The 27,946-nt window shown below is 47.9% G+C and overlaps 1 protein-coding gene across 1 annotated transcript in view; it reads right to left on the bottom strand.

Annotated features, from left to right (window-relative positions):
• Nucleotides 1–350: 350 nt before the first annotated feature.
• PARVB (parvin beta) overlaps nt 351–27,946 on the bottom strand; it is a 44,202-nt gene continuing 16,606 nt past the window's right edge. The window contains exons 3-13 of the mRNA XM_028728718.2: nt 24,910–24,980; nt 23,136–23,238; nt 21,434–21,574; nt 20,415–20,530; nt 18,605–18,663; nt 17,398–17,417; nt 15,840–15,901; nt 14,615–14,683; nt 13,659–13,760; nt 3,334–3,406; nt 351–1,408 (exon numbers count right to left, since the gene is read on the bottom strand). Coding sequence (XP_028584551.1) covers nt 1,332–1,408; nt 3,334–3,406; nt 13,659–13,760; nt 14,615–14,683; nt 15,840–15,901; nt 17,398–17,417; nt 18,605–18,663; nt 20,415–20,530; nt 21,434–21,574; nt 23,136–23,238; nt 24,910–24,980 — 893 coding nt within the window. The 3' untranslated portion in view covers nt 351–1,331. The remainder of the gene's footprint in view (nt 1,409–3,333; nt 3,407–13,658; nt 13,761–14,614; nt 14,684–15,839; nt 15,902–17,397; nt 17,418–18,604; nt 18,664–20,414; nt 20,531–21,433; nt 21,575–23,135; nt 23,239–24,909; nt 24,981–27,946) is intronic.

The following is a 27,946-nucleotide window of genomic DNA, read 5'->3' as shown; positions in this document are numbered from 1 at the left end:
TGTTTCAAGAGCTGAATATTTTCAAAGCAAATAAACACTTCTGAAGGGATTCCAGGGTGTATTTTAGTGCAGTCAGTTTACCCAGCCTACTGAGCTTATTGAAAGTGCACCCTAGAAAACACCCCAAATGATCCTCAGAAGATTTGAGCAGTTAAATGGTATGCAACCTGCTTTTCAGGGAATCTCATCAATCACTGAAAACCCCCTCATAAGCTTCCAAAACCCTGTTTGAAAACCAGCGAAGAAGGGAGGTTTGTTTTCGATTCATTCGCCCACCATATCAATGCATGGCCAGCGATTCATCGGACATAACCAAACCACGACAAAAACTCCAGGCAGCCATTCCATCCGAGATTCACAGTGTATTTAGTGGCAATAATACTGAATGGTAGGAGGGTAAGACAGAAAGGTCGACAAGGACTCCAAAAGTTACATAGAAGAGTTCCAGGGCACAATCTCAAAATAACAAAATATAATTGAACTGAGATCGTATTATGAATTAAGCTGCACAGTGGCTTAATGAATAGGGCTGGGGTACGTATGTCTAAAATCAGGGTGTAAAGGAGGGAGCAGAGGAGATGCACACACCCCTCTGAAAGTCTGGAGGGAGGGAATGGTCCTTTCGCAAACAGATTACAGCTACTTCCTACCTCACAGCTGCACACATTTGAAAATGAATTAAATTCCACACTCCAACCAACATCGGTTTCACCCATACCTATATTATATGTGTCAATATTATACCCTGGAGAAAGGAAAATACAGCAACTTACTGTTTAGCATTCCTATAGCACTTGGGAGGGTTCAAGTTGCTTCCCATTCATGATCTCAGTGTATATGTACAATGACCCTGTAAGGATGACTATGATTATTTCTTTATTGCAAATGTGGACCCTGAGAGTGGCCAGCCTAAAGCCTCCTAGTGGGTTCACTGGAGAGTTGAAATAGAGAGAAGGACCCAGAAGCCCATTGCCTGGACAAAAAGCATCCTAGCACTCCTTCATCAACCACTTCAAATCTTCTCATCACCAGAATTCATCCTAACTGCAATCTACACTAATGGAAGAAGGTGTTTGTGCTGAATGCAACACATGAGAGCCTTCTAGAACAAACAAGCACACTGTGGGTAGTTCAAGGAATTAAAGCTACATTTCAAAGTGGGTTCAAAGCATAGAAGAGTTACAGGCAGATAATGCTAATAAAAGAAGAGGCACCATCGTGCACCAGGGAGCACAGCATATGGCACAGAAGGAAGAAAAAGGGAAGGTCTCTTTCCTCCTCTCCCCGCTAAAAAGATGCTGCGAAGATTAGAGTCTCAGGAGGTCTCCAAGTCATTCAACATTCTTGTATTTTGTAAACAGGTTGTACAAAACTCTTAGGGTAGATTTCAGGTCCAAGTTGACAACATCTGAGGGATTTAAAAGAGAGAGTTTTTTAGGTTAAGAGATTGACTTTAAAAAAATAATAGTCTTCTGCTAAACAAGCTTTTTAATACCAAAATGTCCCCATGCAAGTCCCTTTATACAAAATTATGAGAAACCTCAACAACAATAAAAACTCCCATTAAAAGAACTCTCTTAGGAATGAATTTTATTTGAACACTGGACTGAAATTTCAGAAGACTGTCTTTTCCAGAGACTCACTGGGAAGTTTAAACACATAAGCACATGTGAGAAAATAATAAATTTTTAGAAAATTACAGAATATATTTTTCTTCTAATAAAGCTGCTAAACTGTTGGATCAACAGCCTGACAATTGAAGGCAACTTCATATTTTAAACCTGTACCTACACAAGCCTGCTCCAAACAGAAAAGTATTTACAATACTTCTGGAAACTATTTGGGAGGAAATTTCCAAATTTGTAGGGGATGGATTATTTGGGCAATCTTGGAGGCCGATGGGCCTCTGTAGGCAAACAGGAGAAAGTGCTGGTCCATGCTTTCCCTCCTAAATGAGGGAATTTTATAAACAAGTCCCTTTGTGGGCCATAGCACAGGAACCCTTCCCAACACGGCTCATTCACTTTGCTTTCATTATACTGATTTCCCAATTCCTTTGCATGAGGGACAGAAAGTTGTCTCAGCCACCACACAAAACTTCCGCATTGCCCACAAATCATAACTCAGCAGAAGGTTAAATACAGTGTCCAAAAAGCACATTCAATGTTACGGCATCAAATGATACTCGATGCAAGATTAACAGTGCAATCCTGGACATATTTACTCAGAAGTACAGTGGTACCTTGGTTCTCAAACGCCTTGGTTCCCAAAGCCAAAAACCCAGAAGTGTCTGGTTTTCGAATGTTTTTCGGAAGCTGAACATCTGATGTGGCTGTCGGCTTTTGTTTTCATTTTATGGATCAATGGTCTCATTAGAAAGTAAAATTCATGTTAAATTGCTGTTTCAGGGGTTGTTTTTAAAAGTCTGGAACGGATGAATCCGTTTTACATTGCTTTCTATGGGAAAGCACGCTTTGGTTTTGGAACACTTTGGTTTTGGAACAGACTTCCGGAACGGATTAAGTTTGAGAACCAAGGTACCACTGTAAATTCCACTGAGTTCAGGTGCGCCAACTCTAGAGGGTAGAGGTGCCATCAGCCCCCTCAATACTCCTTAGCAGGGGACTCAGCTCCCCCAATATTGAGGGGGCGGAGGAGGCCAAACTGCTGAGCCGAGCGCAGGGCCGCATCCAAGGCAGGTGAGAGAAGAGGAGACCCGGCCATTGAAGCTGCACGATGCTAGGCAGGGCCTCCTCCTGACGCAGCAGTTGGCCCCTGCAGTATTTGGTCCAAGGGGGCGCCTCTGAGTTCCATGGGGCTCACTCAGTGGTGGCCGGTGCCTATTTTGCCTGGTGGGTGGAAGGCAAGGAGGCCAACAATCGATGGGGACAGAGCCAAGGAGAGGCGGAGCCCACTAACTCCAGCTTTCTCGCCTTCCTCATCTCTGCTTGAGTTCTACAAGAGCAACAGCGAGACTAAGGAGCAGGAAGACAATCAACTGCGCCATCCTCTAAGCTGGTTGTCAGCATGAATACAGGGAGATGAAGGATGAGATGGGTGGGGCAGAGCCTCATTCGCCCTGACAGACCAGCCCCTGCTAGTGACACTGCCTGGAAAACATGGCCGTGGAAATTCAGCCTTAGACCACACTTTATGGCTGTTCACCATCTTGAGAATGAAGCCTAGGAGAAAGCTACAGAAAAACAGCCCACGTGGACATGGCTAGAGATGCTGTTGTACTTGGGAGAACCAACAATTTAAATCCCTCCCATGCTTGCCAACATGCATGCCCAGTTGAGCATGTGCTTGTTTCAGTGGAACTGCGCACGATACCTTCTGGTCGAGCTTTGGGCTTCTTCAGTCCTCCATCTTGCATCAGTTCAAAAGCAAAGGAAACATTGTGAACCTGCAAAACAACAAAAAAACACTTAATTTTTCAGTGGGATGTTTCCCCCCTCATATTGCTTAGCTTATCCCTGGATGCATGCACCCCAGGATTCTTAAGTCAGCCTACATTCTTAATGTATCATCTTCTTTCAAGAAGAATCACATTGCTTAAATCCTTTAGGACTTGTTCAGGTGACCACACAGATCAATGTAATGTGCCAGCTGGAAGCTCATTCATTTCAGCCACAGCCATTTTCAGGCCTGGAATTGAATTCCAAGCATAGAAATTCCATGAAGCAAAAACCCTGCACATATGAACACTTGCACATCAGAGAGGAACACTCTCCCTGAAATGCTAGCTTTCAAAAAACAGAGACTTTTTGTATCTGTGCGGAAGCATTAAACACGTCCCTCCTCATTCCCGTAACAATTGGAAGCGCTAAAAGCCAGGAAATGTCACATGAAGGGTTGTGGGTTCAAGCCCCACATTGGACAAACGATTCCTGCATTGCAGGGGGTTGGACTAGATAACCCTCGTGGTCCCGTCCAACTCTGCCATTCTTTGATTCTGTAACTGGTACATCTAGTTCAGCTGTCATGGGATGGGATGGGAGCCACAATAACTGTCATTGGCAATGAACTGGCCCGTGCAAGGGGTTCATATATGAACCAAGCTGTAAATGACACATCAGTGTCATTCTGATGAAAACAGGCTTCATTCATGATACAGTGGTACCTCGCAAGACGAAATTACCGTATTTTTCGCACGATTGGACGCACCGGACCATAGGACACACCTAGTTTTTTGGGGGGGAAATAAAGAGGAAAAAAATTCCCTTTATTTCCCCCCCAAAAGCAGGTCAGGGAAAACGAACCAGGTCGAGGAACAGCGGGATAGTGGCGCTGCGCCTCCCTGCTGTCCCCCGAGCTTGTGGGGCTGGCTGATGTCTGCCTGGCGCGCGGGGCGCTCTGCTTCAGGGCGCCCCACCCGCCAGGCAGCAGGCTGCTATCCGCAGCGTGGGGAGCCCTGTGGGGAACTCCTGCAAGCCTCCCCACGCTGCGGATGTGTTCCCGAAGCGCCTGGAGCTCTGCTTTCAGGGCGCCCGACGCTCCGGGAAGCAGGCTGCTATGGCTAGCAGAGCGCTAATCCCGAACCTTGGGGCGTGCGGAGCTCAGCGCGCCCCAAGCTTCTGGGCGCCGGCAAGGTCTCCGCTAGCCTAGCGGAGACCTTGCCGGCGCCCAGAAGCTTGGGGCGCGCTGAGCTCGCACGCCCCAAGCTTCGGGATTAGCGCAGCGGTCCGCTAGCCGTGGGAGAGCCGCGCGACGTCGCGGGGCTCTCCCAGGGCTAGTGGAGACCTTGCCGGCACCCAGAAGCTTGGGGCGCGCTGAGCTCTGCACGCCCCAAGCTTCGGGATTAGCACAGCGCTTCGCTAGCCCTGGGAGAGCTGCGACGTCGCGGGGCTCTCCCAGGGCTAGCGAGACCTTGCCGGCACCCAGAAGCTTGGGGCGCGCTGTGCTCCGCACGCCCCAAACTTCGGGATTAGCGCAGCGGTCCGCTAGCCCTGGGAGAGCCGCGCGACGTCGCGGGGCTCTCCCACGGCTAGCGGAGACCTTGCCGGCACCCAGAAGCTTGGGGCGCGCTGAGCTCTGCACGCCCCAAGCTTCGGGATTAGCGCAGCGCTTCGCTAGCCCTGGGAGAGCCGTGCGACGTCGCGGGGCTCTCCCAGGGCTAGCGAGACCTTGCCGGCACCCAGAAGCTTGGGGCGCGCTGTGCTCCGCACGCCCCAAACTTCGGGATTAGCGCAGCGCTTCGCTAGCCCTGGGAGAGCCGTGCGACGTCGCGGGGCTCTCCCAGGGCTAGCGAGACCTTGCCGGCACCAAGAAGCTTGGGGCGCGCTGACCTCTGCACGCCCCAAGCTTCGGGATTAGCGCAGTGGTCCGCTAGCCCTGGGAGAGCCGCGCGACGTCGCGGGGCTCTCCCACGGCTAGCGGAGACCTTGCCGGCACCCAGAAGCTTGGGGCGCGCTGAGCTCTGCACGCCCCAAGCTTCGGGATTAGCGCAGCGCTTCGCTAGCCCTGGGAGAGCCGTGCGACGTCGCGGGGCTCTCCCAGGGCTAGCGAGACCTTGCCGGCACCCAGAAGCTTGGGGCGCGCTGAGCTCCGCATGCCCCAAGCTTCGGGATTAGCGCAGTGGTCCGCTAGCCCTGGGATAGCCGTGCGACGTCGCGGGGCTCTCCCAGGGCTAGCGGAGACCCTGCTTGCACCCAGAAGCTTGGGGCGCGCTGCGCTCCGCACGCCCCAAGCTTTGGGATTAATGCTGCGCTCCGCTAGCGGTGGGAGAGCTGGGTCTCCCACGGCTAGCGGATAGCTTCCTGAAGCCTGGAGAGCGAGAGGGGTCGGTGCGCACCGACCCCTCTCACTCTCCAGGCTTCAGCGAAAGCCTGCATTCGCTCCATAGGACGCACACACATTTTCCCTTGCTTTTTAGGAGGGAAAAAGTGCGTCCTATGGTGCGAAAAATACGGTAATTCATTCCGCGAGTTTTTTCTTCTTGCGAGTTTTTTGTCTTGCGAAGCACGGTTTCCCATAGGAATGCATTGAAAATCAATCAATGCGTTCCTATGGAAACCGCCTTCAGACCAGGTCCAGGGACAGTCTGTCCCCCGACCTCTTCTGAAGGCTGGGGGGGGGGGGGGACAAGGGCTTTTCTTCCCACCGCCAGCCTTCAGAAGGCTGTTCTGAAGGCTGGCGGTGGGAAGAAAAACCTTTCTCCCCACCTCCCGCCCCGCAAGCTCCGGGGACAGGAGGGCTTTGCTGCCGTCCACCAGCATTTTAAGATCGCCCCGGGACAGCGGAGAAGTCTCCGCTGTCCCGGGAAGGCAGGCGGGGGGAGCAAAGACTTTTGCCCCCCGCTGGCCATCAGAAGAGGTCCAGGACCTCTTCTGAAGGCCGGCGGTGGGCAAAAGTCTTTGCTCCCGACCACCAGCATTTTAAAAGAGGTCCCCGGAGATTTCCCTATGGGCTTTCTTCTTGCGAAGCAAGCCCATAGGGAAATTCGTCTGGCGAAGCACCTCGAAAAATGGAAAACTCTTTCTTCTTGCGAGTTTTTCGTCTTGCGAGGCATTCGTCTTGCGAGGTACCACTGTATATGGATCAATGTGCAGCAAATGGGAATGTGAAGAATATTCTCTTTGATTAAAGGCTGGAGTAGGTTGTCTATAAGGCAAGCTTTGGAGGAACATTTTGTTTTGTGCAAATGCACCGCGGTGGGTGGGGTATCTCTTTCTGCAGTTAGATTAAAAGAGCTCACTCCCCTGCTGACATCTACCTTGAAATGACCAATTCTTGCAATATCACACCACACACAGGAGGAAGGGATTTAATTAAAACTACTCACAGCTCAGTGAGCTGAGCAGTAAAAACAAGGAAACACTTCCCCACCTTTGAAGTTAATTGGTTTTTTAAAAAAAGAGTTTATTCCTCCTAATTCTTGCTTACCCCTGACTTTAATAGTCAAAAGCACAATCCTATGGGTGTTCTGTTTTTAGGGATTTTATGGTTGGACACGTTACTTGACTGAGAGGCGCCTGGAACACTGTGGGCAAATCAACGTACAAGTCCTCTAAATAAACCAACACAAAATAGTACAAACTGAGGTTCTATCCTTCCTCAGATACAGATACAACTTCCCGTCAGGGGCTCCAAGTATGCAAGTCAACCTATGAATTAATACTCTTTCATACATGTTAATACATGTTATAGTGGAATTTCAATATTTTTATAAGGCTAGGTTGTTTCAGCAGTTCCGGCGCACATAGAATTCAGTGAGCTATTCACTATTTTTATTATATATTATTAGGGTTGGGGTTATCCTATACCAGTGTTTCCCAACCGGTGTTCCGCGGCACACTAGTGTGCCGCGAGACGTTGCCTGGTGTGCCGTGGGAGGGAGGCGGGCGAGTCGGGCGGCGAGAGGCGGGGCGGCGAGGATCCGCGTCGAGCCGGGGGCGGCTCCGCGGTGGTGGTGCCGAGGTTTCTCTCTCCATTCTCCCCTCACACACACACACAGGAAATAACACAGGATCAGCTGACAGGACCCGGCCAATGGGGCAGCGGCGGGGCAGCGCGCGCAAAAGGGAGGAGCGCGAGACGACGGCGGCGCAGGGCGGGAGGGCGGCGCATTGCGCGTGCTCAAACCCGCCCTCCGAGGCGCAGAGGGGAGCTGGGCAAGCGCCTTCTTCAACCACGCGCTCGTTTAAAGAGGCAGCGCCCGGGCGGAACAGAACTCTGTGCCTCTCACCTAGGGATGAAGGCGGGCACCGGCTTAAGCCAGTAGTAGCCTAATAATGCATTAACTTCCGTGGGACTTCCAAGTAAACACAGTAGCCCAGCGCCTCCCTCCCCAAAAGGAGGGGGAATTACAGCAGCGCAGGCGACTCCTGCGTCTCCCCGATATTTAAGGCTGCCATCCCTCGTGCATCTGAAGTTTATTGATTGTTTGGCGTGACCCCAGCTAATTGATTTACGACCCACAATTAGCTTTTAGCACTTTACTGCCGTTACTGCCGTCCGGCGCGCTTCCCTCAGCTGCGCCACTTAGCTCCGTCGTCCAGTCACGCCCAGCAGAGTTGAACACAGCGGGAAGGCTATCACGTCCTTTGACAAACACACACAGTCAGGTTTGTCTATTTACAGTTGTTTATTCCGACATTTCTCAGATTTTTCCAGGACTCACAGCAGCCATTACAGACTACGTCTTTCCCCCTCGCAGCACAGAGAGGAACAGAACGAAACTCCTCCCAGCTCCTAAAAGCTGATGTCAGAATGCTGTGGCATCATGGGAAAAACTTAACCTGTTAAGCTCCAAATCCCACACACCCCTTTGCCGCGCATTCTGACAAGACCCTTTTGAGTTCAACACCTTTCCCTTTGCCTTGTGCCTCTTTCCAGCATTTTTCCCAGGCACCTGTTGAACCCCTTCAACACTCTCAGAATCACACTGTGCGAAACCTATCCACGCACTTGTGGCCTGATATCTTTCAGGTGGAACACCCTTTGTTGTGCGACTGGACCTTCTAGGCACAAACTCAGATGTTACTTCTGACTCACCGCCACCAGAAGGTGTGTCCTCAGCATCACGGGATTCCCCCTCTGACTTAAAGCGTTTTCGAATCCTCTCCATTACACTCACAGGAGAACTAGGCTCGCTTTTGGGTGCTCTCTTAACATCTTGTGGAGAAGCTACCGAAACCTCATCCTGCTCCTGACTTTGCTCCTGACTTTGTTTAGCGACCTGATCGTCATCATCGGATTCTGAACCCTGATCCTGAACCTGGTCCTCATCACTGGGATCAGCCTCTGCTTCCTTTTCCTCCTCAGAATCAGACAGGCATTCTGAGAGCAGATCACGCTGGACAGCAGTTTTTGACCTTTTATCCTGCTCATAGAACTCAGCGTGTTTACTGATCAGCACCGTACTCTGATCACCTGAAGGATATGCAAACCTCCATGCACGTGCTGCTGGCTCATACCCGCAGAAGATCATTTTCTGGAACTTGGATCCATCTGGCCCCTGCAAAGCAGTAGGTACCGGCACAGACACACCTGCACCAAACATTCGCAAAAAATGAACCTGGGGTTTCCTGCCATGCAACAACCCAAAAGGTGTGTCACCTATCAGTGAATTGTAGGTACGATTCCAGGTGAAGCCCACATACCTGATTGCCTCCAGCCAAAACCTTGGAGGTAACCCAGCATCTGCCAGCATCACCTGTGCAGCCTGAACCAGAGCCTCACTTCTCAGCTCTGCCACCCCTCTCTGATTGGGTGAAGTCACTGTGTGACGTATCCCTTTCTTGTGAAAGAATTTCTGCAAAGCAGACCCTGTAAATTGAGCTCCTCTATCACTGGTCACTGCTTGCACTCTGGTGGAAAATCTTTGTTCCACCTCCTCAATCCATCTTTTGATCAGCTGTGCTGCATCATCTTTGGATTTGAGACCATGGGTCCAAGTGTTCTGTGTAAAATTATCCTGCACCGTCAGGAGAAACCTTGCACCTCCCAGACTTGCTTCCCTTACAGGACCCCACAAATCTATGTGGACCAGTTCAAAAGGTTTTGCGGTTACCCTCTTCACTTTTGGATAACTGCATCCTTTTACCTTTGCCAGCCTGCAGGTTTCACAACCTACAGCATATCCACATTCTGTAATTTTACAACCTTTGGAAACCTCAGGCAGCACCTGCAGTTCTTCTAGAGAACCATGAGCTGTTTTTGTATGCCACGCATGAGCACATTGCTCGTGGTTGTTGATTTTTGCACGTAAAGCCTGTGCTTTCCCAACCTTCCCCTCACCCTCCAGAGGTGTTTTAAGAACAAAGAGATCATTTTGCCCCTTTTCAACCTTGGCAAATATCCTCCCTCCTTTGGAGATTGTGCAGACAGCATCTTCGAAACAAACCTTAAACCCCTTTTTCAACAAATAAGGCACAGATAAAAGACAGTGGTGCATCCCAGGAACGGTACAAAAGTCCAACCTCTCCTGTAAAATAGAAACATACATTTTGCCAGCATTAGTTACATTCTTTTTCTGTCCATTTGCAAAAAGTACAGTTTTCCCAGCCGGAATTGCCTTGCAATTCCACATCTCGACAGCAGGGGTATCTGGAATCAAATTGCAATTTGCTGCAGAGTCAATTACAAAACAAAGCTCTGAGCCTGTCCCACAGCTGGTTGAGCTGTCCCCAGACAAAGCCAGACTAGCTGCGAGTTGATAAGTCTCCTCCTGGTGTCTGTCACGTCCACCAGACTCAGTTCCACGCCTGCCTGTCTTCCCAGGCCTGTTGCCATGGAAACCCGACTGGTTCCCATGAGAGTTCAGCTGGTTGACCTTGAACCCGACTGGTTCCCATGAGAGTTCAGCTGGTTGACCTTGAAGCCTTCCTGTGCAGCTGCCCTCGCTCTTTGTGGGCAGTCTCTTTTGAAATGGCTGTTGGACCCACACGTATAGCATCGACGAGCCTGAACAGAGCTCTCATCTGGCCTGGCCCCCCCCTTGCTTCCGGTGGAGCTGCCTGCGCCAGACTTGCCCTCCCTTAGGCGTCTCTCCTGTTCGTCAGTCAAGCGTCCCGTGACGTACGCCAGAGTCAAATCCTGCGGACTCATAGACTCCAAAGTTAGACATAGATTGTCATAACTTTTGTCCAGAGAGCTGAGCAAAATATAAACCTTCAGCTCATCTGTGAAGTTAACCTGCAACAGCCGCAGCTCATTAAACACAGAGAGCATCTCTGTAACATGCTGTCTTATGTCCCCACCTGGACGCAGCTTCATCTCAAACAAACGCCTGGTGGTGTGGATTTTTGCACCAGCCGTGGTCCTGTGGTGCACTCTTTCCAAAGCAGTATAAGCTTCATGCGCAGTGTCCAAACCCTCCACATGGGGCAACTGTGAGCCCTCCAAACTGAGCACTATAGCTCCCAGGGCTTTCTGATTTTTTCTCTGCGAGGCATGCGCATTTGCAATGTCTGCAGCCGAAGCTCCGGCGGCTGGTGGAGGCAGTGGAGGCCCTAAGACCGCCTCCCACAGACCCTTGGCTACCAGCCAGGCCTTCAGCTTTCGACTCCATTCTGCCCAATTTTTGCCGTTTAGTTTTTCAAAAGGCACGGAGAATGAATCATGGCCGTCCGCCATCTTTTCCCGTTCTCCCAAGGGGCCCAAGCTTACTTACAGCTTATCCAGCACCCGTCCGGAGAAACGATTTTTCCAGCTGCTCTTCAGCTCCGAGCTGCTTCTTAGCTTTTAGCTCTGTGTCTCAGCAGCTCTCATGCCTCTCAGAAGCAGGCAAATATCTCACCACCTTCTGCCGTAGCTCCGTTGCTCTAAACCGCAACTTCAAAGCTCCCGTGATAGCTTTACAATCGGTGATTAAGGATCCATAACCTCTGAAGTTTATTGATTGTTTGGCGTGACCCCAGCTAATTGATTTACGACCCACAATTAGCTTTTAGCTCTTTACTGCCGTTACTGCCGTCCGGCGCGCTTCCCTCAGCTGCGCCACTTAGCTCCGTCGTCCAGTCACGCCCAGCAGAGTTGAACACAGCGGGAAGGCTATCACGTCCTTTGACAAACACACACAGTCAGGTTTGTCTATTTACAGTTGTTTATTCCGACATTTCTCAGATTTTTCCAGGACTCACAGCAGCCATTACAGACTACGTCTTTCCCCCTCGCAGCACAGAGAGGAACAGAACGAAACTCCTCCCAGCTCCTCCCAGCTTCTAAAAGCTGATGTCAGAATGCTGTGGCATCATGGGAAAAACTTAACCTGTTAAGTTCCAAATCCCACAGTGCACACTTACGCAGGAGCAAAACCCCGTGAACAAACTAGGGCTTACTCCAGAGTAAATACGGGTAGGATCTGGCTGCAGTTGTACAAGAAGAAGCAATTGATAACGTTTTCACGCCTTCGGGATTGCCTTCACGCCTTCCTCCTCCCGGGTCCTTGAGAGCGCGGGAAGCGGCAGCGCGAGACCGGCGTTGAGCCTGGTAGGTATTGCGCTTGCCAAGGCAGTCATTTGGGAAATGAAAACTTGCAAAGCAAGCAACCAGTTCAATCTGAAGTACGTGTATGCTTAATATCCTGTATCTGAAACCTGTTCTGCCCCCTCCCCCACACTTGGTGCCATTTTCATCTACACATGCAGCAGAGTAAGTTGACCCAGAATAGTACCAATTCAGATGGGAGAATGACAGTGCTGAATGCTTTCCCATGTAGAACAGTCCCTGCAAATAAAAACCTAGCATATTTGGAAGAGGGATGCTAGCCTAACCATTACCTTCTATGCTGTTACTATTTTTTTTATTTTTTTTTACATAAGTAAAAAGTGACCTTTCCCCATCTGGCATGGTGGTGTGCCTCGAGATTTTTTTCATGAAACAAGTGTGCCTTTGCCCAAAAAAGGTTGGGAAACACTGTCCTATACCCTTTTAAAATGCGTTTTTTTGGGGGGGGCTTATTGAGTTGTTGTTTTTATTCTGATTATGTATTTTGTGGTTTTATATTTTGATTTTACTCTGTTACCCGCCCTGAGACCTGCAGGTATGGGGCAGTATATAAATTTAATAATAATAATAATAATAATAATAATAATAATAATAATAATAATAACAATAATAATAGCACCCTATAGCTGTACGTCTCAGGGTCGTTCACAGGGAAAATATCAGAATATAAAACCACAAAGTACATAATCAAAATAAAAACAGCAACCCAACAACACCTCCCTCAACATATTTTAAAAGGGCATACTTTGCTAACAGTAGCAGAATTGCAAAGCTTTCACTGACACTGAAATGAATAGAATTCAGACAAGTGCCCAGCATTTTGCTTTTAGGTGGCCAATGAGAGCTTCCCTCTGAACAGTGACTTAGTGACTCGGCCGTTTTATAGTGTACACTATGTGGTATTTCTGTGACTAGAGCACTAGACGCTTTCAAATTCTGCTTTTTAGATTGCAATGTATAGATTTACTTTTACTTTGCAAGTTGTTGGTGAGAATTGCTGTTGCATACCACTTCATTTCTTAGGAACGGTTTTATAAATCCTCAAAAGAAAAATAAGCAGAGCACGCCCACTGTGTGCATGCGATGGGGCTTGCTCCTCCTCTTCAGTTAGCAGCCATGTCCTCGTGGAAGCAGCTGGGCAGGGGGGGGCAGGATGGAGCAACAGGCACTGTCTATGAGATTTTTCGGCCACATCCAAGGAGAAACACGTGCAACTCTTCGAGGAGCAGCCAAGATTCCCCCACCAGCCATTTGTGTGAGAGAGCAGATTCTGTCCCCTTCACCTGCCCTTTGTCCCTCCCAAAGGATCGTGGCCTTTTCAAGTGCCCTGTGCACACAGATCCAGCTGCTCTCTAGGACCACCGTCTGTGAGATAAGGGTGACTCCACAGACTTTACTTTCTCTTCAAATTATATTTGCAGGCCATTTTATCTTTAGATTTCTCTCACACACACCCCTGCGGCTAATACATCATTGTAAAGCTGCGGGCTGCACATTAGCAGCTGGATTAATTGGTTTTCCAGGTAAGATTCATGGCTAAGCTTCTCAGAACCTTTTCACAGAATTATAAAATGTTAACCATGCAGCTTATCTGCCACCATTATGAGAACGTGCTGGTTTCACTCTGGCTTTAGTGGCAAATATAAAGACGGAAGGCTCGTTTGAATGCGGCAAACCAAAGTTGCCCGGCTAGGATTTCTACCCACCTTCTGATCAAAACTTTCAGGCGTTAAATAGAAATTGTGGAGCGGAACAAAATAGTCCTCCAGGAGACCCATCAGTAAAACCAGGTAGACGCCATCTGCAAACTGAAGAGAAACACGAGTGACACCCCCGCTGGGACCCCAGGAGAAGGCAAACAAGAGGTGCTGCAAACTACATGCTGAATCAATAATCAATTTCTCCTGGGCACTTCAGCTCTGGTCGGAATTGCTGGCATCAATTGGTGTTTGCAGGGATTTAATGATTTATTATTACCCTTCTGAGGATTGAGGTGAAGAAAAATGCTAGTGATACAAGAAGGAGTGTTCCCAAGTGTGCTGAGTTTGGGGGTGGAGACCAATCTATCTAATAATAATAATAATAATAATAATAATAATAATAATAATTTTGTATCCTGCCCTCCCCGGCCGGAGCCAGGCTCAGGGCGGCTAACATCATGAAACTAAGACAGTATACAAAGAACATAAAATCAGGCAACCAGTTAGTTAAAATACGTCTTAAAATTAGTTCAGAGCAAATTAAAATCTGGACAGATGGCAGTCCACGGGTAAAATTGAGAGTGGTTAATATTCTCCAGAGCCAACTGTTACAACTGGTCTTATAAAGGACCTGTGAGGGGGCAGGATAGAAACTGGGGGGAACTCTCCAGGGGAGAAAGACAAGGGGATGTAATATTTACCTACGGCAGCGATGTAGCTTAAACTGTTCCTGTATTTAGGCTCAGATATTTGAGTGAGAAAGCAGCTTAGAGAGAGAGGTTTTTATCAGCAAAAACAGTCTTGGAGGAAAAGTTTACGTGTTTAAAACCCAGTCATCTAATAACATTTACAGTCTCCTGCAGACACTTTGATTTATTTCTTGATTTTAAAAAGGAAGATGTTTTAAAATATCTGAAGGCATGGTTTGACTGTCGACACTGGTGCTGAGTAATGCCTCTTACCTGGGTTTCTAATTCTGTCACTTCCAGATTAAGTTTATTTAGGTGCTTGTTCACAAAAGTGATCAGGGACTGAAAAGGAAAAAGAACACAGCAGGTAAGGAAATTAATAAGCAACCGATATGCAGATTAAGGCTGCAACTCTAAGCCCATCTACTGGCATGCCCAGGACCGCACCGCTATTCATTTTACACTTCCAAGAAGGAACGTAAACACATTCACAACACAAAACCACCCATTTGTAAACCTTATGCTTATGCAGAAGGAAACTTTGGCAGGTTTATTATATTTGGAATTCAATGGAACGGGGACCGAGTCACATTAAGTGTCTTTTGCCCATGCAAGCGGACTCTGGCGGCATTCTCCAGCATGCTGCTCCCGTGGGGAAATGTCGTGCTCTGGAAGCGTCAGATGAAAGACAACCTGGACCTTTCAAGGAGGCTTGCTTTTAAACATGTTTAAGCACAAGAAAGCTCCTCAGTCGACAGACTCATCCGCAAGCAACAGGGAGGGAGGGAGGATGTAAATCCTCAGGACTCTACAAACTGCCTAAGGCAAAACTTTATTACACGCCTCTGCAGCTCGGATCTTGAGTGTTTTGCCTGACTGTCCTTTGATTAATGTCTCTTGCTTGTGAGGATGGAGGGGCGAGTGAGTGAGTGGGTGTAGAAACTCGCCTACTGCACAAAATGTAAACGTTGCATTCCCTGCTCCACCCCCCTCTTCCTTTGGACCCAGCCACCCTTGGCAAGTGGCTGCCAGAAGGCTGCCCAGAAGACCAGAAGGGGCGTTGGCCCTCAGGCCAAAATAGGTTTCCCCGTTGTGGTGTGGCTCTTCAGGGGTCAAAGTGCAGAAAGGAAGGAGGAGTTCAGCAAAGGAAGGGCTATCAGCTGAGGTTGAGGCACTTCAGTTTTTGCTTCATCCAGGCTGCTGGTCAGTTTTTTTCAATCCCAGGAAAAACACCCATTCTCAGAAACATGACAGAGATCTTTGTCAGAAACAGTAAATAGAGGGCAAATACAGGCTGGGATTTTTGTGCCAGCAACTTAATGCGGAGGCTGCAAAATAAGTTGTAATTGTGAGGAGTAGGCATCTTGCAATAATCACCCAGCACCTAAAAAGCCGCTGCTCCTGGTTCGTGTCCTTAGACGAACCCTGGTGAAAGCAGGACCCTGAAGAAAGTGCAAAAAAATGCCCACTGGACCATTAAACACAAATGGCATGTTACCTTTTTTACGACACTTAGTTTATCTGGAGCGTGGTCAAAGAGTGTGTCAAAAGCATCTCGCTCTGGTTTGAGAAAGGGAACAAGGTTTCAACAAATCAATAAAGGCTTTAGTGAAAATTCACAGAAGCAAGATATGCATTATTCCATACTTACCGTATTTTGAGCCCCATAGGACACACCGGCCCATAGGACGCACCTAGTTTTTTGGGGGGGAAATAAAGGGGGGATTTATTTTTTTCCCCCCAGGTGTGGGGCTGGAAGAACCAGGTCGGGGAACAGCGGGAATGCGTGCTCCGCCTCCCCGCTGTCCCCCGAGCTTGTGGAGCTGCCGATGGGGAGAAGTGCACTGAGCCCAGGACTGCAGGCAGCTCTGCGCAGCCACCGGGAACCAGGCGGGACTTCGCACCCCGCTCCCGATGGCCGCGCAGAGCTGCACTGAGCCCGGGACTGCAGGCAGCTCTGCGCAACCCTCGGAGCCAGTCTCCCGAGGGTTGCGCATAGCTTCCTGAAGCCTGGAGAGCGAGAGGGGTCCGTGCGCACCGACCCCGACCCCTCTCGCTCTCCAGGCTTCAGCGAAAGCCTGCATTCGCCCCATAGGACGCACACACATTTCCCCTTCATTTTTGGAGGGGGAAATGTGCGTCCTATAGGGCGAAAAATACGATATCTAAGTGATGGACTCACTGAGCAAGGGGGAAGCCAGTGCTATGCAGTGGTTAGCGGAGCAGACTAGGATGCGGCAGACCAAGGTTCAATTCACCAGTCAGCCATGAAACTCACAGCCTAACTTGCCTCACCAAGTTGGTGTGAGGATGAAATGAGAAGGGGGAGAACCAAGTATGCTACCTTGAGCTTCGTGGAGGAAAGTTGGGATATGAATGAAATGAATGAATGAATGAATGAATGAAAATAAGCACAGAGTGCAAGCGGAGATAGCCTTCTGAGAAGTTAATCCCAGTTGTTGAGGAGTCATTACTGCCTTAGTAGGAACTCCTCTGCTCCTCCATGCAAATGAGGGTGTTCCATGGAAAACAGGAGGTGCAGATCAAGCTGCACTGGGACTGAGAACAAAGAGGGCAAAAGAAGGAAGAGAACCTGTTGCAACAAGGAACAGAGGAGGCCAGCAAGATATAGAAGATCATAACAGCTGTGGGATTGCCCCAAGCTCATGTGCAAGGCAGGAATGAGCGGTCCCTTCAGACCACAGGAGTCAGGACTTGCTGGAAGCACAGAGAAGGTGGGCGCTATCAACAGCAACAGAAAATAAGCTGAACTCTGTAGTTTGGCTGCACATCAAAAATGTCCAGTGCAGTCCTAGTTGGCAAAATGGGATTCAAGAAGACAGGCTGCTCTAAGCCCAAAAGGAGAATGAGAGGATTGTTTTAATGTGCCACCTTGGGCAAAAACAGGCTTAAGGGCAACTCCTAAATTGTGGGAGACAAACTAAACAAGAGACAGCATTACTAGTTGGAAATGCAACTTGATTTTACTGCTTTTCGAAACTTGCACATGGATCATTATTATGGGTTTATATTCCAAGTTAAAAGCTTGTACTTACCAAATCTACCCATCATCATCCTGCAAATCAGAGTTTTAGAAAATGCTTAGTTAGTGCATTAATAATGGGCTCCTAAGAGCCCACAACTGAATAAGAAAACCCAGGTATCTTCCCCCCCAACACACCCCAGACCAAGATTAATCTTGCTACACAATCTTTTATGAAAGGCAAAATTATTACCCCATAATGCCAGAGAACAATTTTCTTATATACCACTACCATTATACTAAAATCTGAGCTCCAAGGAGGGTGACATGGGAATTCCAAGGCCTTGTGCCCCCCCCGGGGGGGGGGGGTGTTCAGTGCTGGCCCAAGATGGATTGCTGCCTGAATCAGAGCATCCAAAGCTCGATTGCATCCTTCAGGCATCAGGTTCTGCCTTCTCTGAAATTCTGGTGCCTGAAGAATTCTCCTTCATTTCACTGTCTTCCTGGCATTACTCAATGAATGACTATATAAATATATAATTATGAACAAGTGCCCCCATTCCCGAGACAGGTTGCCCACCACTACGACGCAACGTAGATCGGCAGGAGGGCCACTAGATGTATCATAGCTTTTATTTTCCGTTCATACAAGGCAACAGTGAGGCCCAACAGGCCTGTCTGATGCCCCACCTGAACCAAGGGAACGCCCTGGAATATGTCCGCAGAAACGTCTGCAGCACGCAGGAGTTCCTTCAAGGCTGAGAAGTATGAAAACCACTACATACTACAATGGTCTACAAAGGTCCAGATACTGTTTAGGGGGCACAATGGACGGGGCTGTCCCAGATGATCCCAGGTGAGAACTTTCTGAGCCCTCCCCATGAGCTCAGGGTAGGACAGGGGTCAGCAAACTTACTGCGCCTCGGGCCGGTGTCTCCAGCGCAGCGGGCCGGAGGGGGGGAGCGCATGCGCATACACGTGTGCACACGCTATTTCCGGCACACTTCCGGGTCGGAGGAGCCCCAGAAATAGCTTGTGCACATTTCCACAGGCCTCCTCCGACCCAGATGTGCACCGGAAATAACGCTTGCGCATGCACACAAGCTATTTCTGGTGCTCCTCTGACCCGGAAGTGGGCAGCCACGCAGCACAGCGCTGATAAGAGCGGGCGGCAGCAGCAGGCAGTGGGGGTCGGCGGGGGCTGGATAAACGAGTCTCTCAGGCCTTATCCGGCCCACGGGCCTTAGTTTGGGGACCCCTGGTGTAGGAGAAGGGCTTACTCTGTGGTGGTGGTGAGCTCTTCTGTGACCTGGGCTGTCTGGAGAAGACCTTCCCGCTTCTGGAAGACAGGAAGGAGAATGTTTGTGGCACAACACTAAATTCTGCTTGAAGTGTGACTGAAAAGGCTGCTTGCCACCATCACAAAAGCAGGTGTCAATCATGTAAAAGCAATAACAGCATCTCAGTGCCCATTATTTTTCATTTAAAGTACAAATGAAAGCTATGGGTGGTAGTTGCCCGTCTCTGAAAAGGCCCTCTTCTCTCACAAACAGAAGAGGCACACCGCTTGTCTACCACATCATCAGACCTGCATTATCTTAAAAACTAAAACACCCTTTTTTCTTCAAGGTGACTGATTAAATCTACATACAACTGAAACTAACAGTTAGTTGGTTAAAACAAACAGGAGTTCCTTAAGAAGATGACAGCCTTGATTATAAAAGTAGCGGTTCCAATTTAAGGCAAAGTCCTTTGTAAACTCTTCTTCTCTGTCAGAATCTGTATTGGCCCATGGCGAATTACCATACAAATGCATCAAAGAAGCATTCTAAAATAGGTGTTCTTTTGCTCCTCTTGAGCAAGAGAAAGCATTCGTGCAGGCTCTGAAATCCCTGCTTAACCTAAGAGTTGTGCCACCTAGTGGTGCCTTTCTTAAATACTGCACTTTTAAAAGCAACAAAGGAGATTGACACCCTGTTTGCACTATGTTGTTACAGTGGTGCCCCACAAGACGAATGCCTCGCAAGACGAAAAACTCGCTAGACGAAAGGGTTTTCCGTTTTTTGAGTCGTTCCGCAAGACGAATTTCCCTATGGGCTTGCTTCGCAAGACGAAACGTCTTGCGAGTTCTTGCGAGTTTGTTTCCTTTTTCTTAAAGCCGCTAAGCCGTTAATAGCCGCTAAGCCACTAAGCTGTTAATAGCCGCTAAGCCGCTAATAGCCGTGCTTCGCAAGACGAAAAAACCGCAAGACGAAGAGACTCGCGGAACGGATTAATTTCGTCTTGCGAGGCACCACTGTATGTGGATTGTTTCTCCTGTCAGAAGTCTTTTATTTTTCCCTCCTCCAACAAATGGAGATAATCACGCAAGGAGGCATCTTTGAAAATGCAAAGGCCAAAGGCAGGCCCACTCTCCTTTGCCTTCAGCAAAACAATTTCATCCCACTCCCAAGTGACCACAGCTTTAAATGAAAGACAGACCTCTGAAGCCAGGGAGATGTATTAATCTCTCACATTCTGTGGAGAGTTTATAGATGCGAGGAAATTGCCCTGCACCTTTGGGGACTTTGCAAAGTTACACCATCAATCTATCTACTGGTGCTGTTTATGGCAAATTGTTTTCTTCTCCCACAGTCCCTAAGAAGTAACGTCAAGTCACAGAAAACAACCACCATCAGCAAACGATTTATTTAGCATATTGCAGCTACAGCTGTAATCAATACAGAAGTTTTAAAAAAAAATGTATGCAGCTCTTAACAGCCATAGGCAAGAAAAACAGGGGTGCTTCCATGCACGGATGATAGGGGCACCCAACCCTTGCTTTTCTGCTTTTCCCTTCCTTGATTTCTGCAGAATCAGAAGAGCCACTTTGCTCCCAGATTTCTGGAATCCAAAAAGCACTCTGTATCTAAGGAATCAGCTCCCTTTCCCCAGCTGGGAGTCGGGTGTGTGTACAATATTTCCACTGGGAAAACACATTTCCCAAGTCAATCTCGGGAAAGAAGGATCTCTAAAAAAGTGTAACCAACTTTCAGAAAACAGGATAATATCTGTAGGAAATACATACATAAGGTTTCAACAGGCCCTTACCCTTACGACAACCACTTGCACAGAAACATGTTCAGGAAGTCGGATGGGAGCCCGGAAGTGCATCGCCAGAGCCACCAGCAGGTGGAGAATGGACACCAGGTTCTTGCCATGGATTGCTTGAAGGGAAACACAGGTATATAGAGACACACAAATTTTAAAAGGCAATTAAGGGAAAACATTTTCCGGGTAAGTTTTGGATCGGTGATCTGGGGTTGACCCTCTGCCTCCAGGGGGCCCCAAGAACCCTGCCTCTCCGCTAAGTCTTCCGCAGAGCCTCTTCTTCAGAACTGCACATCTTTTACACTCCAACCCCCACCCATGGCAACTGCAAGTTACTTGGGGGCATCTTTATTCCTCCCCGATTCCTTTTGCCTGCATCCCCAGGTCTCTCTCAGGTCACATTCAAACCACACACCGAAAGCGCCATGGGACCACTTTAAACATTCATGGCTTCCCCCAAAGAGTTATGGGACCTGTAGTTTTTCAAGGGTGCCTATTCCCCTCTCAGAGCTACAATTCTCAAGAGGGATTGACTGTTAAACCACTCGAGGAGTTGAAAAAAGCAGGTTCTTAGTCACGGGTACAAAAATATGCTGGAACATATGGGGAACAGCAGATGAAAACTGACATCAGAATGGTGTCTCAATAAGAGCTTTGAGTGGTCAGTGGGGGGGGGGCTCAGTGTCCTGTTTGGCAACTTGCTCTTCCCCATGAGGGGCAGAAATCATGCAAAATGAGCTAAATGACACAAATCAAGCCATTTTGCATAATGTACACGAGTTGCAGAATACTGTTTTGCCTTTGCTAAGCTGCCCAGTGCCAGGGCAGGGGGGATTTCTCTGATCACACCAGGCTGCCTTACACAGATGTGGGTCTACCTGACCAGTACTCTCTACTTTGACTGGCAGCTGCTCTCCTAAGGTCTCAAGCAAAGATCTTCCCCAGTCTTGCTATCTGAGTGGAGACAAAAGGGGCTGGCAGTGGAGCCACGGCAAACCCAGCCCAGACGAGCTTCTTACAGTCCACGTTCCACTTGATAGCCCAGCCATGGGGTCGCAGCAAATCGTGGACAGCTTCCAGGACAGTCTGCAGCTTTTGTTTCTGGCCTATTTCCGACTGTGTCACTTCGGCCACGTTGAGCTTACGGCCAGCTAGTTTCTCTGGGTTGGGAAAAGAGACAAGCAGAAACAAGATTCTTCAGGTGGCGCAAAAGGGATGGGGAACATGGACCCCCTGCAGCCAGTTCCTCACCTGGCCAGGTACAAACCCATCAGCTTTTTGAAATTAAAATTTATTTATATTTTAAGGTGGTTATAAGCCACGCTTATATTCCAATAAGAATAAAATCAACAAAAGTATCCACTAAAAACATCAATAAATCCAATCTGATTGGTTAAAAAGAGAAAATTCGTATTTCAAAGGCCTGTCCATAAACAAAGATGGTTTCCAAAACATGTCTGAAAGAAGGGAGGAGTGGTTTCTGCCAAATGCCCAGTGCTGGTGAGTTCCACAGGACAGGGCCTGCAGTACTAAAGGGTTGGTCCCCAGTGGAGGCCAACTAAACCCCAGGGATGTGGGGAACCACCAGGAGTGACCCCCCAGAGGATCTCAGTGATCAAGGTGGAGTGTAAGGGATCAGACAGTTCTTAAGGCATTTGGGCTCCTGCATTCTGCAAACGGTTAAGCTTCCAGACCAGATACAAGGAGCTCCACATAAAGCATATTACAGTAATCAGTCATGGACCACTGAGGTCAAGCTGTCGCAGACCAGGAATAAGGTGGTCTCATTCACCTGGTTCACACCACTCACATCCTGGCTTCATAAACCAGGATCTGCACCTGGAAGCCCCCTTTGCTCATCCCTTCATGAGAGTCAAGGGGCAGTAAACTATAGCTTCCCATTACGTGTGAACTGGGAATGATGGTTAAAGGCTTTCAAACAAGCAAAGAATCATGCACAGGCTTGATTGAAATACATTAACCAAGGAATGGTTAACTGCAACTTCCTGGCTTGCTTCCCTGCTAGCTAATGCCAAGTGAGGAGAAGAGCAAGAGTAAATGGGCTACACGGGTCAGCAAACTTTTTCAGCAGGGGCCGGTCCACTGTCCATCACACCTTGTGGGGGCCGGACTATATTTTGAAAAAGAAAGAATGAATTCCTATGCCCCACAAATAACCCAGAGATGCATTTTAAATAAAAGCACACATTCTACTCGTGTAAAAACACACTGATTCCCAGACAATCCGTGGGCAAGATTTAGAAGGTGATTGGGCCGCATCCGGCCCCCGGGCCTTAGGTTGCCTACCCATGCTTTAGCATTCTGAGAACCATCTCTCTCCTCATCTGGCATGGCCACAAGGAGAGCCTTTTGCTTCCACTTTTTGATTAATCAAAGCTTGCCCCATCTTGGCTCATTTCGACAGACCATGGTTAACCTCAAACCACGGTTTGCGCAGTTGGCTTGCCTCAAAAAACATACTTACGATTGACCAGTTGAAGCTATGGAAATACTGTAACGTTGAACCACGGTCAATCAAAAATGGAAGCAAAAGGTTGCCTCCTTTTCATTAGTCTCAAGTCCAAAACACAGCCCTTTTGGTTTAGCAAAGCCTGCTTTTCCTCAGCGACCAACATGGCTGAGTGGTGATTCAATCCCAGATTCCCCTCGGTCCAGCTCCCGCCCTCCGTCCACTGCCACCTGCCTACCGCAGCCGCTCACCCAAGAGCTTCTGTAGCACCTGCCCATCATAGACATCCTCTTCAAGCTGCTTGACAATGATTCTTTCTTCAACCAGGACATCATTTATCCAGTCAATTAAAACCTGGGACAATAAAGAAAAGACATAGATTACTTGGTTGGTCCTAATACATTATTTAGTTTCTATCCTTTTAAAGGGGGGTGGGGCTCAAGTCAAGCAGACTTTTCTGGGAAATTAAGAAATTTATTATGGTGCCAGATTTCCTGTATTAGAATTAAATTCTTCGGCTGCATCTCACAAAAATAGCACTTTGCAAAACACTTGCAAGCCCCATGCAGGCAAAAAAGGATCGTCTGATGTCACTGTGACATCAAGTGATTGACAGGTGGGCAGCTCCACCCACCAGTCAGAACTTAGGCCACAAAAGGTGGGGAGATAACCATCTGGCTCACCAACTAGACCTAGTTCCTCATCCCTGATCTATACCCTAGAGAACCAACTAAAAATATCAGTAACAGTGAAGCAAATGGACTAACTGGGAATTTACTAATGCCTTTTGGGTTTCCCTTTTTTTCAGTGATTGACCTGCAAGAAGAGAGTAAAAATGCTATCAATACACTGATGTCCCCTGCTCTCCCTGATATGTACCCGGAAGATACTTTACTAGGTACAGTATATAAATGCTACTTGTGGATTAAGAGGTCTAAACAAAAGACAGCTTATGTGTGGCTAAGTTATGGCTCTGTGCAAAGAGAGAAGATTTTTCAGGCAAGGTGATTTTCCAGTCCTGGAGTTCTGTAAATTACGTGGGTGTGCATAAGTTTAAAACCAACATACGTTGGAAAATCCAAAAAGATTTGCAAAGCCATTGTGCAATAGATTGTGCACTACAGAACTTAATTCAAGATGCATTCCGTTGACTGCCACCAGATCTTTCAAACTAGTCTAAGCTATTTAATTAAAAATGATCCTGTTATTCCATCTGAGCTACCTTCCAAGTTATGGAAAAACTTGCAAGTCAGCTATTACTGATAACCCCAGGGAGAAACTTCCTTTAGCCCAGTAAGAAGATATTCTCTTTCTGTTCTGCACTTGATTCTACTGTTGGTCTTGCCCAAAGCTATGACTGTTAATGTTCTAATCATTTCCAAACACACACAGTGCCGGCAGCTCTGAATCTACCACCCACATGCTTCCTCAGGCGACAGACAAATACAGTGGTACATTGGTTTGTAACCGTTTTGGATTACAACCGATTTGGATTACAGCCACGTCAAACCTGGAAGTGTGTGTCCCCTTTTTTGGATTACAACCCCCCCCCTTTTTTTGGATGCCCTATTGGCAAAAGCGCACCTTGGGTTACAACCTGTTTTGCTATACAACCGGACCTCCAGAACGGATTATGGTTGTAAACCAAGGTACCACTGTACAGACTAAGCTGCATTTTCTGGGACTTTGCTTTGGAAGGTATCACCACCAGATATCAATAGCTTCGTTTCTCAGGACACACTTTTATCTCCAACTTGATGGGGACTCCTTCCGTGGAACCAAAGTCACAGAGAATGATTCACAGAAATGCTGCGACTTTCCTGCCTGTGCAGCTTTGTTTTTTAATGGGGGGGCATTAAAAATGTCATTTTCCTTCCTGCATTGAATCTGAAACGGCACCGTCCTTTCTACCACCTCCAGGCAGGCAGCAGCTGCACATCCAGCCACTTTTCCACTCCAATTTGGAAAAGTGTGTGTGTTCTTGCATCAGAGAAAGGCAAAGCTACTAATCAATGAAGCCCTTACCTTGATGAGTTCTTTAAATTTGGCTTCCTCCTTCGAGTTGGGATCAATCATGGTGCGCTCTTCATTCTCCTCTGCCGGTTTAGAAGACAAGCGCTGAGTTAGAGCCATCAGGGGACACACACACAAGAGCACTGCCTTGGAGATGGGTTCTCAAAAGCCAGATGCGGCCTGATTCATAAGCGGAAGAACCCAGTCATGGTACAAAGTTAGAAGCAATATCAAGCCATCACGGGGACGTGGCATGTCGAAGGATGCAAGATCACACAGGGCTAGTTTCCTCAAAGTTAAACTGGCCGCACCCTTTTGTGAACGGGCCTTTCGATCACACGGCCTGCAACACGGTGACCTGACCCTTCTGGTCCTCAAGGCACAGCTCCTCAGAGCGGCAAGTGGGTGATCAGTTCCCTTTTTCATCATCCAGCCAGATCCCTTTCCTTTATTGTCTTAAGATGGCAGAGTGTGAGGACTGCCACTCTGCTCCAATGGAAAACTTACTGTGTCAGTGGACTTGGGAGTCCTATAATAAACCCACAAAGCATGTTTTATTTTCCGTACAGTCAAACCTTGGTTCCCAAACGGCTCAGCTGCCAAACAAATCGGCTCCTGAACGCTGCAAACCTGGAAGTGAGTGTTCCGGTTTGCGAACGTTTTTCGGAAGCCGAACATCCAACATGGCTTCCGCTTGAGTGCAGGATGCTCCTGCAGCCAATCAGAAGCCATGCCTTGGTTTTCAAACCATTTCGGAAGTCGGTGGACTCCCAGGACAGATTAAATTTGAGAACCACGGTACCACTGTATTTGGTTGTCCTCACAAAAGTCTTGTGGATCTAAGATCTTTGTTTCTCTTTTTTAAAAAAAGAAGAGGCAAAAGAAGAGGAGGAGGAGAAAAAAGAAAAAGAAGAAGAGAGGGTGAGAGTGCATCTGCCTGAAGGCACCTTCCAATACCATGGCTAATAAACTTGTTAAGTTGTGGGCGAACATATCAGACGACACAGCGATTCTTCCAAAGCAGCTCTTTATTTGTAAGCTGGAACAGAACTGAACTGAGGGGCTCAGTCAGCCTGCTTATATAGAGCTCCAGAACAACGTAACTGTAGCAACTTTCTAAAACTATCCAATCACTGAACATCACTTTCGATCCTTTATTTGCATAACTATCTACAGTATCCCCCTGCTGGCCCAGGGTGAGAACTTCAGTACATAACACCCCTGGACACAGTGGCTCCAGTCCAGAGGCTGTCACACAATAAGCATGGTGTTGCCCCATGGCTGAGGATTCACGGCTGCAGCTGGATGCTGAAACAGGGCGCCAAGGGGCCTCCCCTTCCCCCCTCCGCAGTGCAGATACAGAGCACAGCAGAATGCAGAAGCCAAGGCGCATATGCCGTTCCCACAAGGGAGGCTTCCTTCGACACTTAAGCCTTGCTTTTGCTAAAATGAGTTTTTTTCTTGCCAAGAAATCCGAGCAAGTACTTTGAATCAAATGGCAATGGACTATAAAGGTGACTCATTAATTTGATTAAACTCAAAGTAAGTGTAATTCCTGGATGTGTATTTTAACTTTGTTCTTATCTTAAATAAATGTATACTTATCCATGTTTTACAACGGTCTGTGGTGATGAACAAGAAATATTTGCTGTATCATAGAATATGCTTCCCAGAGAGGTCCATAATTGCATATCCCTTTCTTCTTTTTAAAAGAAGAGGGCACAAGGCATTGTTCTAGCAGACTCATTCGGTTGATATCCTTATGCTGCTGAATCTCTTCAGAGCTATATGAGTGGGCCCTGCAGCAAAAAATTGCAGTGTTTTCCCGACATGCATGTGTTATCTGGGGGACAGGGAGTTAGCACCAGGGACAAGATTTCCTACTCTATCTTGGAACGTGATGTGCACTTTTTTCTGAACATTTAAAAGTGTAACCAGTCTGTAAGTCAAAGGAGCAAGAGGCTACGTCAAGCAACTGATTATTTGGTTTGGCCTGGGAGGCAATATAAGGAACCCCATCTCTCATCTGAAAACAACAACACTGGACTGCATCCTAGGGCTGCGGAAAGCGACTGTCTCTTAGCGCAGCCCTCAAGCCTGCAATAGAGGTGTGCCAACAAACTATGCAGTATTTATTGATTTATCTATCTATGTAAAGTACTTACTGTATATGCCACCACACTCATTTAATTAACACCAAGTTAACGCACAACAAAACAACAGTACAACATTCAGCATGCAAAAGAAAGAACCTAACATATCACAATTCACAATAATGATGGACTGTTCAGCTGGGCCAGGGGAAACTTAAAATGAAAGGGTTGTTGTAGATGCTTCTCCTCTAGTAAAACACACAAAAATGGGAGATAAGAGTCATGGATAACAATGCAGAGGTGTAACACACTCAGGGTGCACAACACTGCAGGGGTGTTTTAAATCAGCTCTTCTGCAGTCGCTGCCGCTTTTGCATGTGGCTTGGAGTTTGCATTAGCAGGCAGAGCCATGGGTTTTTATTTTTTAAATCGCTTTACATTAAATAAGAACTGGGATGCAAAGAAAAGGAGTGTTGCTCTTTTGCCACTACTAGTGTTTTGAGAGCGAGTGGGATGAGCACACAGTTGCCCAATCCCAGCCAGATTAAAATCCTGGATTTCACCATCGGCGTCACTCTGCTCCACTTGGGAAACATTATAAAATAGCTTCTCCAGCGTGAATCAGGAAGTGACCTCCCCAGACAATAGTTTGTCTCTCTCCTCCTTTTCCAGTCACTCCATTGTATTGTCAGGGTTCCCCCCCCACCCCCGATTCTCAGGCTGCGTTCAGACATTACATTAGCTTTCCTGGTTGCAATGCTAGCACTCCCGTTCCGGTCAATCATGTTGATTGTGGAACTGCAGTGCTTTTTCATCAGACACTGCCATGCAGCGCTGAATTTTAAAATGAGGGGAAGATCTGCATGCTGGGACTCCACCCCAGATGATGGAAAAGACAGCGAAGCTGCGCCACAAAACTCCAGCCCTTCACTGGCACTCTTCCAGGTGGATTATGT

The sequence above is a fragment of the Podarcis muralis genome, chromosome 6 (genome assembly GCF_964188315.1).
Source record: "Podarcis muralis chromosome 6, rPodMur119.hap1.1, whole genome shotgun sequence".
In the NCBI taxonomy this organism is placed as follows: domain Eukaryota; kingdom Metazoa; phylum Chordata; class Lepidosauria; order Squamata; family Lacertidae; genus Podarcis; species Podarcis muralis.
Note: the sequence above shows the minus strand (reverse complement) of the source record. Positions and strands in the feature narration are given on the sequence as shown.